Source organism: Camelina sativa, chromosome 10, assembly GCF_000633955.1.
Source record: "Camelina sativa cultivar DH55 chromosome 10, Cs, whole genome shotgun sequence".
Taxonomy (NCBI): Eukaryota; Viridiplantae; Streptophyta; class Magnoliopsida; order Brassicales; family Brassicaceae; genus Camelina; species Camelina sativa.
In genome coordinates, this window is record NC_025694.1 from 4516284 (window position 1) to 4533183 (window position 16900).

At 40.3% G+C, this 16900-nt stretch overlaps 5 protein-coding genes across 13 annotated transcripts in view; 2 read left to right on the forward strand and 3 right to left on the reverse strand.

Annotated features, from left to right (window-relative positions):
* The window catches only part of LOC104717073 (DNA topoisomerase 1-like), a 10264-nt gene extending 3639 nt beyond the window's left edge, over nt 1-6625 (reverse strand). Inside the window, exons 1-16 of one of the 3 annotated variants that reach the window (XM_010434593.2) lie at nt 6410-6624; nt 5546-6187; nt 4940-5470; nt 4459-4865; nt 3608-4247; nt 3445-3531; nt 3237-3283; nt 3038-3147; nt 2821-2921; nt 2556-2648; nt 2184-2270; nt 1967-2050; nt 1381-1449; nt 1185-1244; nt 1023-1094; nt 225-332 (exon numbers count right to left, since the gene is read on the reverse strand). In XM_010434593.2, the coding sequence (XP_010432895.1) occupies nt 225-332; nt 1023-1094; nt 1185-1244; nt 1381-1449; nt 1967-2050; nt 2184-2270; nt 2556-2648; nt 2821-2921; nt 3038-3147; nt 3237-3283; nt 3445-3531; nt 3608-4247; nt 4459-4865; nt 4940-5470; nt 5546-6187; nt 6410-6493 (3222 nt within the window). In that variant the 5' untranslated portion in view covers nt 6494-6624. Of the gene's footprint in view, nt 1-224; nt 333-995; nt 1095-1184; nt 1245-1380; nt 1450-1966; nt 2051-2183; nt 2271-2555; nt 2649-2820; nt 2922-3037; nt 3148-3236; nt 3284-3444; nt 3532-3607; nt 4248-4458; nt 4866-4939; nt 5471-5545; nt 6188-6409 lie in introns of those variants that run through there. The other 2 variants (XM_019231095.1, XM_019231094.1) reach the window with 2 other exon arrangements.
* LOC104717072 (calcium homeostasis endoplasmic reticulum protein) lies at nt 6727-9659 on the forward strand. Of its 4 annotated transcripts, none has more exons than XM_010434591.2 (4): nt 6727-6820; nt 7140-8202; nt 8375-8646; nt 8760-9659. In XM_010434591.2, the coding sequence occupies exons 2-4, from the start codon at nt 7193-7195 to the stop codon at nt 9428-9430; spliced, it is 1953 nt and encodes a 650-aa protein (XP_010432893.1). In that variant the 5' UTR covers nt 6727-6820; nt 7140-7192; the 3' UTR covers nt 9431-9659. The 4 variants fall into 4 exon arrangements, with proteins under 4 accessions (XP_010432893.1, XP_010432891.1, XP_010432894.1 ...); XM_010434589.2 differs by lacking the exon at nt 6727-6820 and adding an exon at nt 6828-6895; XM_010434592.2 differs by lacking the exon at nt 6727-6820 and adding an exon at nt 6828-6877.
* Nucleotides 10221-13175, reverse strand: LOC104717074 (aspartate--tRNA ligase 2, cytoplasmic). Its single transcript, XM_010434594.2, has 10 exons — nt 12575-13175; nt 12365-12475; nt 12109-12222; nt 11592-11882; nt 11398-11508; nt 11258-11311; nt 11106-11185; nt 10873-10988; nt 10677-10791; nt 10221-10589 (listed from the first exon to the last, which is right to left on the reverse strand). The coding sequence occupies exons 1-10, from the start codon at nt 13109-13111 to the stop codon at nt 10463-10465; spliced, it is 1656 nt and encodes a 551-aa protein (XP_010432896.1). The 5' UTR covers nt 13112-13175; the 3' UTR covers nt 10221-10462.
* On the forward strand, nt 13500-16019 carry LOC104717075 (serine/threonine-protein kinase HT1-like). Of its 4 annotated transcripts, none has more exons than XM_010434596.1 (4): nt 13500-13597; nt 14120-14206; nt 14402-15391; nt 15499-16019. In XM_010434596.1, the coding sequence occupies exons 3-4, from the start codon at nt 14493-14495 to the stop codon at nt 15836-15838; spliced, it is 1239 nt and encodes a 412-aa protein (XP_010432898.1). In that variant the 5' UTR covers nt 13500-13597; nt 14120-14206; nt 14402-14492; the 3' UTR covers nt 15839-16019. The 4 variants fall into 4 exon arrangements, with proteins under 4 accessions (XP_010432898.1, XP_010432897.1, XP_010432899.1 ...); XM_010434595.2 differs by having other exon boundaries at nt 13530-13820; XM_010434597.2 differs by having other exon boundaries at nt 13530-13804.
* Nucleotides 16240-16900, reverse strand: part of LOC104720041 (DDB1- and CUL4-associated factor homolog 1-like) — a 9345-nt gene continuing 8684 nt past the window's right edge. The window contains exon 14 of the mRNA XM_010438013.2: nt 16240-16892. Coding sequence (XP_010436315.1) covers nt 16404-16892 — 489 coding nt within the window. The 3' untranslated portion in view covers nt 16240-16403. The remainder of the gene's footprint in view (nt 16893-16900) is intronic.

Genomic DNA, 16900 nt, shown 5'->3' on the forward strand with positions numbered 1-16900 from the left:
TCCTGAAATTGATTAGCATTTCTAACTTTGATTAAGTAGCAGGTCAAAATGGTATGCAGACCTTGGGCATGTCCTACTGGGACCAGGAAGGAAAGAAAACAGAAAGTCCTCATATTTTCTTTCCAACATTTTCTCCACCTGTAAATGTATGATAATGTAATAAACGAACGAGAGAACTGTAGAACGAAAGTAGACTTCCAGAGTTCATTATTGTAAGAAGGTACCTGTGGGCGTTGGACATTTTCAACACGTTTACAATACGCACTGAATCGTGTCCAGTAGTCTCTTAGGAGACCTTTCCATTCAGTTACACCACCAGAAACGTTATCAAGCTGAAAGGATAATAATTCATAAGGAAAAATTGAGTATCTCATTTTGCAATATTGGAAGATAACTCTGCAAATGTAGAAACTGCTATAGTTCACAGAGAGTCAAGTGAAGAATAAACTAAATACCCACCTCAGTCTCCATATCAGCAGTAAAGCTATAGTCTGTGATCTCAGTGAAGTAGTTGCTAAGAAAAGCTGAAACCTGGAAAGATAATTCAGAGGTTAGAAAGTTACGTTGTGATGGTTGATATCCAAATCATCAATTAGTGAGATCATTTTTTTAGGAAAATACCATCCTCCCACGGAATTCCGGATACAAGGCTCTACTCTTTATTGTTAGGTATTTTCTGTCCTGTAAAATAATAAAAGTCAAAATGCTGCCAGTCTATGCCTCACATGAAAGGATGGGTATTGCTAACTTCAGAGAACGGGAGAACATCTTAACATTCAGCAAGAAAAAGAAGCACTCGTTCAATACGAGCACATACCTGTAAAACTCTAAATATAGATGCATACGTCGAAGGTCTACCTATCCCGAGCTCCTCGAGCTTTTTAATCTGAAATACATTAANAGATAATAATTCATAAGGAAAAATTGAGTATCTCATTTTGCAATATTGGAAGATAACTCTGCAAATGTAGAAACTGCTATAGTTCACAGAGAGTCAAGTGAAGAATAAACTAAATACCCACCTCAGTCTCCATATCAGCAGTAAAGCTATAGTCTGTGATCTCAGTGAAGTAGTTGCTAAGAAAAGCTGAAACCTGGAAAGATAATTCAGAGGTTAGAAAGTTACGTTGTGATGGTTGATATCCAAATCATCAATTAGTGAGATCATTTTTTTAGGAAAATACCATCCTCCCACGGAATTCCGGATACAAGGCTCTACTCTTTATTGTTAGGTATTTTCTGTCCTGTAAAATAATAAAAGTCAAAATGCTGCCAGTCTATGCCTCACATGAAAGGATGGGTATTGCTAACTTCAGAGAACGGGAGAACATCTTAACATTCAGCAAGAAAAAGAAGCACTCGTTCAATACGAGCACATACCTGTAAAACTCTAAATATAGATGCATACGTCGAAGGTCTACCTATCCCGAGCTCCTCGAGCTTTTTAATCTGAAATACATTAAAACATACAAATTATGTATCGTGAAACCTGGAGGCAGTAAAAAATCTCAGCCTCATGTCTGCACAACAACCAGATTCAGCACTCATACAAAAAGAAACTACTTATCATTTGAACTGTTTAAGATCAATGCTTAACTTCAAGAATAATGAAGCATTGTTTGGAAGCTTAAGTAAAAGCAATCTAGTTGAACCGGAAATGAGCTAATAAAGACTAAAATGTTAAGTGTCAGATTTCCTTACACGTCTCCTGATTAATTGAATCTTGAACTTTAAGAAAATTAAGTAAGAATTTTATAAAGAAACAAGGCAAAAGGACAGATCATCTTTAGAAAAAAAATTGTGTCAGTGTCCTCTTCTCATCTGCCTAATCATGTCCCTTCCTCTTTGACTATAGAAACTAAATCACCATGACCGCTAATTCCAAAAAGAACCTACACTAATGATTAACATATTGTAGAACTGGATCTTAAAAACTTTTGACACAAAGGAAATGGGAGTGCTATACCAGAGACCCCTCAGAATAGCGTTGCGGGTGCTGAGTATAGTGCTGCTTGAGCTCCACTTCACCAATATGTAGCAGACCCCCATCCTAACAAGAGTAGGAAGACCAAATAAAGGTCCAGTATTTTCTAATGAAAGAAAAAATTAAAGCCAAAAAGAAAATGAAACCACGGTACAAAGCTCAGCTGAAAAGAACAAGGCTGTGTTATTATAAATGGTACCTTTAACAAACTGAGAGTTTCAAAAGTTTCTTCACGCTCTCTATTCTGATCCTCATCTTTATTTTTGATTGCTTTAGCTTCAGGATCCTACAATATCACCAGGAGAAATAACAAAAACAACTTTAGCACATGTCCAAAGAGAAGAAGGATCAAGCATTAGCTGATATCAAACAATATAAAAAATCCACAATTGGCAAAAAGCTCTGTCAAAACAAACATGCAGATGACAATCACAGCAATATGAAGGAACATTTTTACGAAGAATTGCTCCTAAAGCCAAATCTAGGGAATCATCAGCACATGTGAGACATTATAAACCCACCTAATGATATAACTGCCAGGTAAACAACGTTAATATGAAATAGGTTGTACCTCGTAAACTGCCTGGTATCCAAGGAATTCGACTTTTGAGCATGATGATCTGAAGATAATGGATTCAGAGGCATTTCCAATATCAAGTTGTATCTGCCAAAGAAAAGAATCAGGAAATAATTGTAGATATATTAAATATTCATTAATCAATACCGATAGATGGGAAAATACAGTTACATACTCCCATTGTTCCTTTCTTTCTCTCAGTAAGAACCTACTTGACACTATACGCATGATTTGAAGTGAAAAGTAGCACATATATTACCTGCGCAATGGAAGCAGGCTCCATCTGACATGCTACAGCTCGTGACCATATCAAGGTATATAATTTTAAAGAATCAGCATCAAGCAGGCTAGCAATCATTGCTGGAAATGCATAGAAAAATATTGAGAGTTACGACAGTAAATCATATGGTAAATTATTGATGATGACTAATATAAATCCACAAATCTTACGGAAGCATGGTAAATTATTTACTTACACGGTAATCTACGTATATCGGTAGGTCTAATAGCTTCATGGGCCTCCTGAGCGTTCTTAACCTTTTTGAAATATTTACGAGGACTATCTGATGTATAATTCTTCCCATACCTGCAGATAATAAGTAATAGTTGCTACAGTTTTCTCGAGTCACACTGACTAACATAGAATAATTTCACAGATGCATTTATATGCCTTACCTTTCTGTCACCAAGGACTGTATATCTTTGATAGCTTCATCAGCTATCTGATGGGAACAAAAACAAATGAAAAACGGAACAAATCAGGGAAAATCAAAGTGAAGTTGTAACAGATAGCAAGATGAATCAGTCAGAAAACCAATTTCTGGAAAATCAAAACAAAAAGAATGCCCATAGCAGAAAATACACAATTAAAGAGATCACCCACATGTAAACCATCCGTCCGCATGTATGTTATAAGACCGGTTGATTTACCATCGGACAGTTGGACGCCCTCATATAGTTTTTGAGCGAGCTGCAGTGTACTTTATTATCAGAATATGCAGTCAATGAGAAGTGAACGAAAAAGTAAAAGGTTTCAGTTTCTCAACTCTCATGGTATTTGCTGTTGAAAAATGCAATTTATTAGCAGCATCCTGCTGAAGGGTTGATGTTATGTACGGAGTTGGTGGATTTTTCCGTGTAGTGCTTTTTTTAGTGCCCTTCACTAAAAAACCTTCAGATCTGATCCTTTGCTCAATGTCCTGTGCATTGGCTTCAGAGCTGATAGAAAGCTGATTTAACCTTTTTGAATCTAAACTGGTTAAGTGAGCTGAAAATGTGGCTGAATTATCTTTCCCTTGCACTTTGATTCCTACACTCCAGTACTCCTGAGGCTTAAATCCGTCAATTTCACTTTCTCTATCACATACAAGAGCCAAAGCAGCGGACTGGACTCGCCCAGCTGACGGGCAACCTGGTAGTTTCCTCCAAAGTACTGGTGAAATATTAAATCCGATTAGATAATCAAGAGCACGCCGTGCAAGATAAGCATGTACCAAGTCCCCGTCAATTTCTCGTGGGGACTGAAGTGCACTTTTTATTGCTGACTCAGTTATTTCATGGAAAACAACCCTTGCTACTGTCATACTTTCATCTAAGGCACCCTGCTGCTGCAACATCTCTATGATGTGCCAGGCAATTGCCTCTCCTTCACGATCTGGATCCGACGCAAGAATCAAATTTTCAGCTCTGAGGAATAAGGTAAACAAAATGAGATAGAGAAGCACAATCAGAAAAACCATAGGAAAGAAGTAGTTCATATCATCTGAAGCTTGAACCAGTCACAAATCTCAATAGCTAGACAGCACAATGTCACACCCGGAAATTATTCTAAAACTATGGAATAGACGATAACAGTAACAGTGAATTTATAAAGTAGTGAAATAGCAAGAAACCGTACCCATTTAATGCCACTTTTATGCTCTTAATATGAGTCCAGGCAGAAGATGGAACTTCCCAAACCATGCTAAAATCATCATCTGGCCTCACTGAACCAGACCTTGCGGCCAGGTCCCTGATATGACCATAACTTGGCAAAACCTCATACATGTCACCAAGATAACCTTGAATAATCTTTGCTTTTGTGACTGACTCAACGACAATAACAGATTTTCCACTTGGCGGATAAAGCGGTTTAGATGCATTTTGACCTCGATGCTCTATGGTGTTCTTCATGTGTTGAGGGACCAGCTTCTGTTTAGGTGCATTGCTTGCTTTTGTTGACTTCAAATGCGGTTTTTTCGACTTGGAATTTGATGGAGCAGGAATTCTGGGCTCCTCCACTGTGGGATTTTTTGCCACCTCCTTCTGAGAACTGGACTGTTAGGTAAACTAAGCAAGGGTAAGACTATTATGTTACTAAAAATATTAAATATTAATACCGTAGCAGATGACGACTTCCGATTTCCAGAACCAGAATGTTTTGGCTTGAGAACACTTTTCGGACTCTCTTCAAGAGAGACCGCCTCCAAAACTGGTACAACTGAAGAAGATTTATCTTCGGCTTTCTTGCTTTTAGGGGGCCGTTTTGTTTTGATAGTAGTGACTTGATTACCACTGCTAGCAGGTGACGCTGCAGAAGATAGTTCCACTTTGATGCCACTGCTACCATCACCAATAACTGGTTCAATAGAAGTCATCACTTCAGCTTCCGAGGAAGCCAAGACATTAAGCTTCTTTCGGGTCTTATTAAATTTCTTGAAACCTAATTTAGATCCACCAGCCTTATCATCGACACCAACAATGTTATCCTTAGTTCCAGTATTGGGGAGTTGAGAAGAATATTTCCCAGCCTGCTCCTGTTTTTGTGCATTGCCTGCTTTTGTTGAGTTCCAATGCTGTTGTTCGGGCTTGGAATTTGATGGAGTAGAACTTTTGGTCCCCTCCACAGTAGGATTTGTTGCCACCTCCTTCTGAGAACTGTACTGTTAGGTGATATAAGCAAGAGTAAAACTCTATGTTTTCCCAAAAATTTACAAGTTTAATACCTCAGCAGATGAAGAATTCCGATTCCTGGAACCAGAATGTCTTGACTTGGGACCACTTTTCAAACTCTCTTCTACAGGGACAGCCTCCAAAATCGATTCCGTTGATGAAGATTTATCTTGGACTTTCTTGATCTTTGGCCGCTGTTTTGTTTTGACAGTAGAGGCTTGCTTAGCATTGCTAGCAGGTGAAGCTACGGTTGAAAGTTCCACATTGATGCCATTGCTAACATCTCCAGCAAGTGGTTCAGTAGAAGCCACCACTTCAGCTTTTGTGGAAGCCAAAACCTTATGCTTCTTCCACTTCTTATTAAATTTCTTGAAACCTATTTTATTCTCACCAAGCTTTTCAACACCACCAACAACGCTATCCTTAGTTCCAATATTAAGGACTTGAGAAAAATATCTCCTCGTCAACGGTCTGAAACTATTTCCAAAGCACCTAGAAGTCGAACTGCTCCAGTGTGCTGCATAACTAAGGGAACCAAGACGACTTAGATGCGAAGGAAGTGCAGAAGCTAACTTAAGATAAGTTGCATTTTCTCTTTTAAATTGAAGCTGCGATACATTTCTATATACTCTATCGACCCGAGCTACTGAAGAGGATGAGGAAGCTGGGAAATTCTGAATCGCCCTGCACTGCAACTGCAACAACAACAACAACAAAAACACAAGTAATCTCCATGAGTTATACTGATGACGCTTATACATAACATAAACGACAAACTGAAGTTCCACTAAACAAAAATGACTCCATTTCAATAGTAGAACGACGAAAGTATAATAATTTAGCCATAAAGAAGAAAACTTGAAATCGAGAATCAAACAATTCAGTATCTTATCGGAGGAAGAATAGAAAACACAAACCTTAGCCATGAGAGGACGAAGAGACAGAACCGAAGTCGAAGAAGAAGAAGACTTAGCAGCGGCAAGAGAGATGGTTCTCTGCATTGAGAATACTCTGCTTGATCCAGAAACTTATCAAATCGTACGGCGGAGAGTGAATCCGTAGCTTTTCATAAAATTATCGAGCAGAAGAAAGAAGAAAGAGTTTTTGTTTAATGGCGGAGAGATGTGTCTGGTAAAGAGAGATTCTTAAGGGTTTACTCAGTCTCTCTCTGGGGTTTATCTGCTTAATATCTCGGGTCGGGTATGGATCAGGGTTAATTGGATCTCGGGTCGGTCAACTGCTTTAGTCAAAATAGATTGCGGGTCGAGTATTCGGGCTTCGTGGCCCAATTAAGACACTCCGGATCCAAGCGTCTTCTTCTTCTTCTGGTGAGTTCTGCTTCATCCGATTCAACTATTTTCTCAGAAAGCTGCGTTCTTCTTTGTGTAAGTTTATAGAATTAGGTATTGCGTCTCGCTCTCTTCAATCTCGTGCTGTTAGGTTCGTGATTTTAGCTGTAGTCAGATTCTTTAAGCGATATCGCTTTGTTATTGAACTCTTCAATTCATCGTGTGTATAGTTCTATGTTTCTCGTTGTATCGGTGTACTGATTCGTTAATGGCGATTTTCTTCTCTCGTTTTAAATGTTATTGAGAACTTGTGCTGTGTTTGATTTCTCATGGCCTTAATTTTGAATGCTCTTCTCAGGAACACTAGCTGAAATCTATATATAGAAGACACAAGTGGTTCAACGTTTAGTAATGGATCGAAGGCAGCACGATTATGCTGCGTCTTCTGGGTTGCCTTATGCTCAGCAACAGCAGCAGCAACAAGGACCCAACTTTCAACAGCAACAACAACCGCAATTTGGATTTCATCCGCAACATCAACAGTATCCACCACCAATGAACGCTTCTGGTTTCATTCCTCCTCATCCTTCTATGCAGCAGTTCCCTTACCAACATCCTCCTATGCATCAGCATCAGCAGCAGCAACCGCAGCTTCCTCATCCCCAGATGTTTGGTCAACAGCAACCTCATGCTTTCCTTCCTCATTTACCTCCACATCACCTTCCTCCTCCATTCCCTGGACCGTATGATTCAGCTCCTCCTCATCCTCCACCAGCTGATCCAGAGCTGCAGAAGCGTATTGATAAGCTTGTTGAGTATTCGGTTAAGAATGGTCCCGAGTTTGAAGCTATGATGCGAGATAGACAAAAGGATAATCCTGATTATGCGTTTTTGTTTGGGGGTGAAGGGCATGGTTATTACCGCTATAAGCACTTTCTCTCTATGCATCCCCCTGGAGGACCCTTTGATCCTCCATTTACATCATCTTCTATGCCTATGATACATCATCCGCCAAATCCCATGATCAGTCCTTCAATGAACAATGTGCCCGGTGCTTTGGCAGTTCCACCAATCCGCCAACCTCCTTTCCCATCATTCCATGACCACCACCAGCTGCAACAGCATGTTCTGCAGCCTCATCCTTTTGCGCCCCATGCTCGCCCTGATTTTGATCAGTCAACTCATGCATTCCGAGGTCTTTCTGGTCCACTCCCTACTGATGTTGCGATGGAATTAAATGGCGTCTTAGGCAACCTTAATGGCACAAAAGAGTCTATCAAAAGTGCTAAGATTTGGTTCATGCAAAGATCTCCCTTTGCACCAGCTTTAGCAGAGGCACTAAGAGACAGGGTTTTTGCAATGGATGATTCTGATAGACAAATGCACATAGTTTATCTAGCTAATGACATTCTCTTCGACAGGTATCTAAACTTAATCTCTGATCGCTGTTTACATAATGTAAGAGAAATTCTGCATAGATGTAGGTTTTCGTTTATCGTGTTAACGTTACGTTATGATAGGTTGCAACATTATGATGCTTCCACCCTAATATTTTTACCTTCTTTCACTAACGTTTTGCTTCCTTAAACACAGTTTGCAACGGAGGACAAACTTGCACGAGTTTGACAATGAAGCTCTTGCTTTTAGACCTGTTTTGGGTTCCATGCTGGGGAGGATTTACCACTTTCCACAGAACAAGGAAGAAAACCAGTCACGTCTGGAGAAGATTTTGCAGTTTTGGGCTTCTAAGGAGGTTTTTGATCAAGACACCATCACCTCCCTTGAGAAAGAGATGAAAACTGGACCACCAGCAAATACCTTTTCTCATTCGCCAATCATAGCAGCAAACTCCTTGCAACGTACAGGTACTTCCGTTCTTCCGTGAATGAGACAAAAATATAACTCGACCTATGTGTAAGACGAATATGATATAGATTTGACCATACATCAACAAATTTATATCCGTATGCACTTGCAGGAATGCTGCAACAGCCACCAAACAGTAATGTCCCTGGCACAATGAGTTTAGAGCATCTGACTAATCCTGTCTCAACCCAACAGTTCATCCCAAATGTGATACCTCCTGGTGCTTTTCCCGGTTCCATGCCACTTAACGCTCCTGTTCCACCACCAACCCAATCACCTGCTGGTGAGAAGCCGCCTCCATATCCTCTCTTTCCTCCTGGTCTGATTCCTGGGATGGTCAGAAAGATGCAGATCGGTAGTGGTGTGCCGTACTCTCCATTGAGCCCTCTTGATATCCCAACTGTCATACCACCATCTGATACACCTCAATCTGAAGTACTCGAGAGAGTATCTAAGTTCTTCAAAGAGATAGGAGAGGTCAACCCAAGTGAAGGTCCCATGGGATCTGAATCACAGGACGACTATGATAATTATGAGCGAGATAGTCCACAACGGAAAGGAGGTGCCTGCATTCCTCCACCTCCCAATCTACAGGTGGACCCTGAGACGGGAACATACGCAGATGGAAGCACCGATAAAAAGAGTGGATCAGGGAGATTGGGACTTGGGGCAACAGCTGATCCGAACGAACCAACTCAGTATGATGATGTTTATACATCTTACAGAAAACACAGAAGTACTAATTATCACACATCCATGAGTGCAAGAGCTACAACCAGATAAGATCCAGTTCCATTTCTCATCTTCTGATGGCTAGTTCAGTCTTGTTAGAGCAACAAAGTTGAGCATTTTTGTATTGTAGTTGTTAATGTGGCAAATGTGATCTTCTCTCAGCTTTGAAATATAGACTTGTCATCACATCCATTCATCTAAACAAAAGTTTTTCTAAACATATTCCCTCTTTTCGATAAACATAAGAGCTCTTGGAAATTTTATGTTAACGGTATCTAAAGATTACCAGCTCATTGTTAGAAGCTTCAGCTAGGTCAATTGGTATTAAATCCATGTTGGTTGTTTACAATGTTGCTCAGATCATCTTTATCACACAGATAATTATATGTATGTTTTTATTCTATCCAAGTATGTGTGGGAAAGAGTGGAAGAAGAAGAATACTATCGTAGTGGTAGTTTCTCATCAAAGTTTGCTTATAGTAGATTCATCTCAACATCAGAAGAATTTCATGAGTTGAGATCCACCCAACCAATAGAGAAGAAGAAGATGCATTTGATATAACTCCATTACATTGTGGGTCGAAATTAGGCAAATATAAGACCATGTGTGCCATATGCTCTGTTTACAATTTTATTTCATCATAATGTGGTGCCTGTATACACATTGGAATTGAGTTATGAGAGTTCTTCACGTTCCCCAGTTATTGCTAGTTGCTACCCATAATGGCCCGTACCTTTATTAAGACCTAGCAAAAAGACCGGATCTTTGGAAATTTGGTGAGCAACTGTCAATCCTAACTCGGTATGATGATGTTTATACATCTAACAGGAAAGACGGAACTGAAAACCACTAATTTGTCGGATCTAATCTTTGATAAAACAAAGACTCAAATATCTGGAGAAAAGCTTAGTTACTCGACAACGTAAATGTAACATACGCATCACAGCGCTAAAACCAAGATAAATTGTACAAAAGGACAAGAATTAGGCAAGAAGTAAAAGTCTAAACTCTCAAAAAGCTTCATGAGAAAAAATTGTGGAGTCTGACAATTATTCACTCATTAGCTTTAAGTTGAAAAGATTTTAGGGTACAAGCCTTTGAGGGTCACGAGGGAAGAGCGATGTTTTCCGGATGTTGTTCAGTGCACAAAAGAGCATCACCACTCGCTCCAGCCCCACTCCGAACCCACCGTGTGGAGGTGCACCATACCTGTAAACATTATTTGTAGCAATTGTCTGCTTAGAGAACACCTCAGATAAACTAGTAACTGACGCGCTGGTCCAGTTCGTAAATTACCTGAATGAATCGATGTACGTGGATATTGTCTTGACATCAATGCCGTATTCCCCTGCACGTTGCTCCAAGACTTCTGGGATATGGACACGTTGAGCTCCTGATATGATCTCCTCACCTAGGACAGAACACGTCGACTTAGAATCAAATGAACAGTAACGTAATGAGAACACACGAGCTAAAAAGTATAAAGATGTACCTCTGATGAAGACATCAAAAGAGTTGCTGTAAAGAGGATTATCGGCACAAGTCATGGTGTAGAACGGCCTAACTGCCTTAGGATACCGATGCAGAATATAGAACTCAGTGTTGTACCTGTCGAAATCAACAACACACAGTGTTAGAACAACATTGTAACTGTGAGATACAGAACTAAATCATTTTGAAAACGCAAATGATATCAAACATGGGTAGATAATACAAATGGATTACTTTTCCAAAACAAGTTGGCCAAGTTTTCTCTCAGATTCAGTGTTTAGATCGCCAAGAGGATCAATCTCCACACCAGCTTCCTGTCAACACATCAAGATTACAATTATTACTGAAGGTCCATTTGAAAAACTCAGGTGAAATACAAGTCATACCTTCAGCATTTGAACCCCTTCTTCAAACGTTAGCCTCAATGTCTTTGGTAGAAACTGCAATTTAGTGCCAATTATCAGAATCCAATAAGATACAAAAACTCAGTTTCTAATATTCCTTGCTTATATACTGCATATGGTACCTTCAAAGGTTCAAATGGGTATTGCTTTGCAACAGCTTCCAGTTCCTTTTTACACTTCTCATTCAAACTAGTGAATATAAACACAAATAATTCGTCCACAAGGTTCATTATCTGCACAAACAAGAGAGATATTAGCACACTGGTACAATAGAAGATACTTGAGATAAATTCTATTATTAACAGCACAATCTTACCTCGGAATAGTGTTTTTGAATCTCCATCTCCACATCAAGACCCACAAATTCACACAGATGTCTATGGGTGAACGAGTCTTCTGCTCTGAAAACAGGACCTATCTCAAAGACACGTCGCAAGTCACCACATATTGCCATTTGCTTGTGAAGTTGAGGAGACTGAGCGAGACAAGCAGGCTGCCCTTTGTATTCCAACCTAAACACGGCAGAACCTCCTTCGCTGCTACCAGCCATCAGTTTCGGTGTGTGGATTCCAACAAAAGACTTTTCTAGTAATTTTTCTCTGAAAGCCTACAAAAGTGATAGCTGATTCAGCAAGGCAACATAAAACGAAGCAACCAAATCATGGAAATATCAAAACATACTAATAACACATTTCTATAGTGGCTGTCCTATCCTAGTCATGATGCACACACAAATATTTTACCAAACCAGGCTCATATCTATAACTAACGTCTAACAGATATGAAAACCTCCTTATCCTCCTCCATGTTTTTTAAAAAGATCAATCTCTTACATTTTCAGTTTGGCACTGAATGCGGAAGATGGCTTGATTAGCCGGTGTTCTGATGTCAAGTACCCTATGATTCAAACGAGTATCCTGATTGACACGAGCAGCTGGCGTTCCACTCTGCAAAAATCATGAAAACAACATCTCTAATGAACAGATTGCCCACCATAGAAGCATCAGAAGAACACAAATGATCAGAATTCAAAGCAAAACAGTACAAGCTCCAACTATATCTCCAAAACTTTTAAATAGCAAACTATACCTGAAGAGATTTTTCTATATCCGCTTCACTTCGGGCAGCATCCTCCACACTGAGTGGTAATTTTGCCAAGGCTTTGTTGACACAGTACACTTTTCTCACTTGAATTTCAACCTGCAAGAAACATTATAGATCCACAAACACAAACATGAGTTAACAATGTCACAACTAAATGAAACGAGACACTGAAAACAAGAAGACAAGAAAACGAACCTGCTGCGTAGTTCCCGTCAATGGCTCCTTGGGGAGAACGACGACGCCGATGACATCGACAAAGGATTCGCGACTCAGCTGCTTGAGGTATTTAACCATGTTGGCGCCCACTTTGTTCTGCTCCGATTGGCTAACCACGCACTGAACAGTTGATCCACTCGCCCTCAAGATCACAAACCCCAGTTTGCCAGACACTGGACGATTCGTGTGAACTCGGCCTCTGATAAGAACCTCCGATTCCGCCATCTCTTCAACCAAATCGCTCACATCGATCCACTTTTTTCCTTCAATAGCCTCTCTCCATTTCCCGGCTTTCGGATCCTCCGTCGATTGCAACTCGTTGAGAGCCACGTCACCGTAGTTACTGGAAAACTCGTCATTCTCTTCGAGAGACATCGAAGCCGTTTTCTGAGTAGCTTCTTCGTGTTCCTGCCGGCGGCGTAACTTCTCTAGCTTCGCGGCTTCCTTCTTCGCTGCTTTCTTGCTGATCTTCTCTCCAGACTCCTCCGGCGGCATTTGAGGCTCCGATGACGACATAGATGAGTCACAAAATCAATATTATTAGCCCACTGAATCGAAAACCACGAAACCCTAAGCTTTCCATATATCAAAAAAAGAAAAAACACGGAATGGCCCCGTTAATGTTTATTATATTCGTTTAGACCCCAATACTTTAGAACTAGTGTTATTTAGTACAACGAAGACGAACAAGCTCGTACAAGCTATACACAACGCGCCGCCTCATACGACGACGAGATTCATCCACGGCGTAAACGACACGGTGAGTGGACACGTGTCCGTATGACAAAGCGCGCGTGTGAAACAATTATATATTAGAGAGAGTAAGGCCCGGTAGCTGTCTCAGTTAATTAAAAAAGAAAGAAAAAAAAAAACGAATTCGCCAGCAAAGGACGGACCAAAAAAATTAAATAAAAATCTCAAAAGAAAAAAAAAGAAAAAAAGTAAATGGGAAGCGACGACTGACTCTTCTTCTTCCTTTCGACCACCTCTTCCTTCTTTAAGGTTTCTGAGTTCTTTTAGCTCTCAAATTTTTGATCATCACAAGTTAAGCTTTTTTACGATTGCGATCTGATTACTTTGTGTGGGGGGTTTTTGAATTTCTTGATCGGATTTTGTTTTGATCCTTTTATTACTTATCCAGTAACCCCCAAAGGCCTCAAGGGGTTTCGTGTGTTTCCTTTCATGTCATACACCAACTGATTTTTTCAGGTCTGTGAAGCTCTAGGTAATCTATGACTTGTTGTTTTAGCTTATCCCATTATTGGGATTATCGGATCTGTGAATTCTTTTGTTTGGTTTGGTTTATAGACGAGTTTTTTCTCCTTCTTCTATGACCTCTCATTTGTTCTTAGCTTCTTTTTTTTTCTTCTTTGAAATGAAATTTGTATGTAATTCAATGGTGAAAGTTACTTGCTTTCTTCCTTTAGAACCACCGTGTAGCTGAGCTGAGTATCAAAAGGTCTTAAATTCACTAATTTTTCATTCTTTTTAGTAACATCATATTGTCTATGTTCCTATTTTTAGGGTGTAGAGGATCACTGAGTTTTGATACGGGTTGCACAAACATTTACTTACGTTTCTGGCGGCTCCCTTATTGATTTGCTTTTTAAGGTAAGTTTCTTTCTTTTTTTCCTTTTCTTGTAGTTACTGCAATGAAAGAAAGATAGTGATTGCGCTTGATCTGTGCTGAACCTGAATGCTCGGGCTAGTCATTTGTTTTTTTTGTTACAAATTTAGAAATCTAATTTTGTGTTTCTCATATCTTTTCTTTTGTCTCTCTTTTACTATGGTCTATGTTTGCTTTAGGTGCATGTTGAAGTGATTTAAAGAGATCTACATGTGACTTGCAGTTCGGTCAGACATCATCTACATAACGCGTACCACGAGATTGGACAGGATGCTTGAGAATCCAAAGTTCGATATGCACGCCGTTGGCAATCACAACAACGATAACAACTACTATGCCTTCACCCAAGACTTTTATCAAAAGCTCGGGGAAGAAGGTACAAACATGTCCGTTGACAGTATGCAGACAAGTAATGCTGGTGGCTCTGTGTCTATGTCTGTGGATAACAGTAGCGTTGGTTCTAGTGATGCTCTTATTGGCCATCCTGGTTTGAAGCCTATGCGCCGTCCCTACTCTCCCTCTGTTGGGCAAAGCGTTTTTCGCCCAGGACGAGTTACTCATGCACTTAATGATGATGCCTTAGCACAAGCCTTGATGGATACTACATATCCAACCGAGGGGCTGCCAAACTATGAGGAGTGGACTATAGATCTGAGGAAACTTCACATGGGTCCTGCTTTTGCTCAAGGGGCTTTTGGAAAGTTATACAGAGGGACTTACAATGGAGAGGACGTAGCCATTAAGCTACTCGAGAGGCCAGAACATAGCCCGGAAAAGGCACAAGCCCTTGAACAGCAGTTTCAGCAGGAGGTTTCTATGCTTGCCTTTTTGAAGCATCCCAACATCGTTAGGTTTATCGGAGCCTGTATTAAACCAATGGTGTGGTGCATCGTGACTGAATATGCAAAAGGAGGTTCGGTCAGACAGTTTTTGACTAAGAGACAAAACCGAGCTGTACCTTTGAAGTTGGCTGTTATGCAGGCATTGGATGTTGCCAGGGGTATGGCGTACGTCCATGAGCGCAACTTTATACACCGGGATCTAAAGTCAGATAACCTCCTCATATCAGCTGATCGGTCCATCAAGATTGCTGATTTTGGCGTTGCAAGAATTGAAGTTCAAACCGAAGGGATGACTCCAGAGACTGGAACTTACAGATGGATGGCCCCGTAAGTTGAATTAAGTTCTTGAATTGTAAATCATTTTCTTGTCCTTGGTAACCTCAAGTCTCTGCGAGTTATATATAGACTATATTCTTTTCTGTTGATTAATGCAGAGAGATGATCCAGCATAGACCCTACACCCAAAAAGTGGACGTGTATAGTTTTGGAATCGTGCTGTGGGAGTTGATAACAGGTCTGTTACCGTTCCAGAACATGACGGCGGTTCAAGCTGCATTTGCGGTGGTGAACCGAGGAGTTCGCCCCACGGTCCCAACAGATTGTCTCCCTGTGCTTGGCGAGATTATGACACGTTGCTGGGATGCAGACCCTGAAGTCCGTCCTTGTTTTGCAGAGATTGTCAATCTCCTTGAGGCGGCTGAAACCGAGATAATGACGACTGTGAGAAAAGCCCGTTTCAGATGTTGCATGACGCAACCAATGACAGTCGACTAAATCTGTTGAGGAGAACATAGAAGGGTTTGAAAAGGAGAAAACAGAGAGAGAGAGAGAAGCAAGAAGGGCTTTAGATATATGTAAGTTTGTGTGTGTATCTATCTATATATTATATATCCGATCCGATTGTATCTCTTTTCCCAAGATAGGAGAAGTAATCAAGCCATTTTAGACCTACTGATTTTCTAGATTTTCTGTATTAAGAAAGAAAAAGAGCAAACCAAAAAACAAAAATAGAAGAAGTGTACGGTGGCAAACCAAAAAACAAAAATAGAAGAAGTGTACGGTGATTGTCCGAAGTGTTTGGTTTAGTTTCCTTGAATTGATTAGTTGCATGCCTTTTCCCTCTTTCTCCTTTCCACGTTCACTGGCTTTCACATGGTACCTTCTAAAAATCATGATTGAATACATCTGTTTCTTTTTTTAATTTACTGATCATCAAATAAATAAAATATGCAACTTAACAAAGACAAACGATACAAGAACTTATCATCAAAACTTTGGATAATAAAAGTCCACCCATACAGATCTCTGTAGAGCTCAAAAGGAAATAAAATTACAACCCTTAAGAAGAACGAATGTTATCTCTATAATCCTCTTCGCCACTGCTCAAGAAATCCTCCTCACCATCGTCATCATCTTCATCATCCCCACCATTATCATCATCTTCATCCACACCATCAGTTATAAACCCCATTAGACCACCACCACCTTCAAGGAGCATCCCTCCATCATCATCAAACTCGCTCCCACTATCTTCATTGTCGTCGCTACTAATATCATCATCTCCACTATCGCTATCATCTCCACCTAGTCCCAGAATTCGGTCCAGGTCATCTTCGTCGTCTTCATCATCTTCATCTTCATCCTCCGTTTCATCATCATCGGGATCGGAGTCATCATCTGTTGGTCTCCGTCTACCAATCTCATACATCCTGGCCGAGGAAAACATATCTTCTTGGTCTTCCATTGTGATCAGCCCCAGGAACGAATCTGTTGGTTCTGTGGCAAAGTCAAGAAGACATCGGTCGACAGGTATAGTGGCAATGTCTGAGTAGTTGA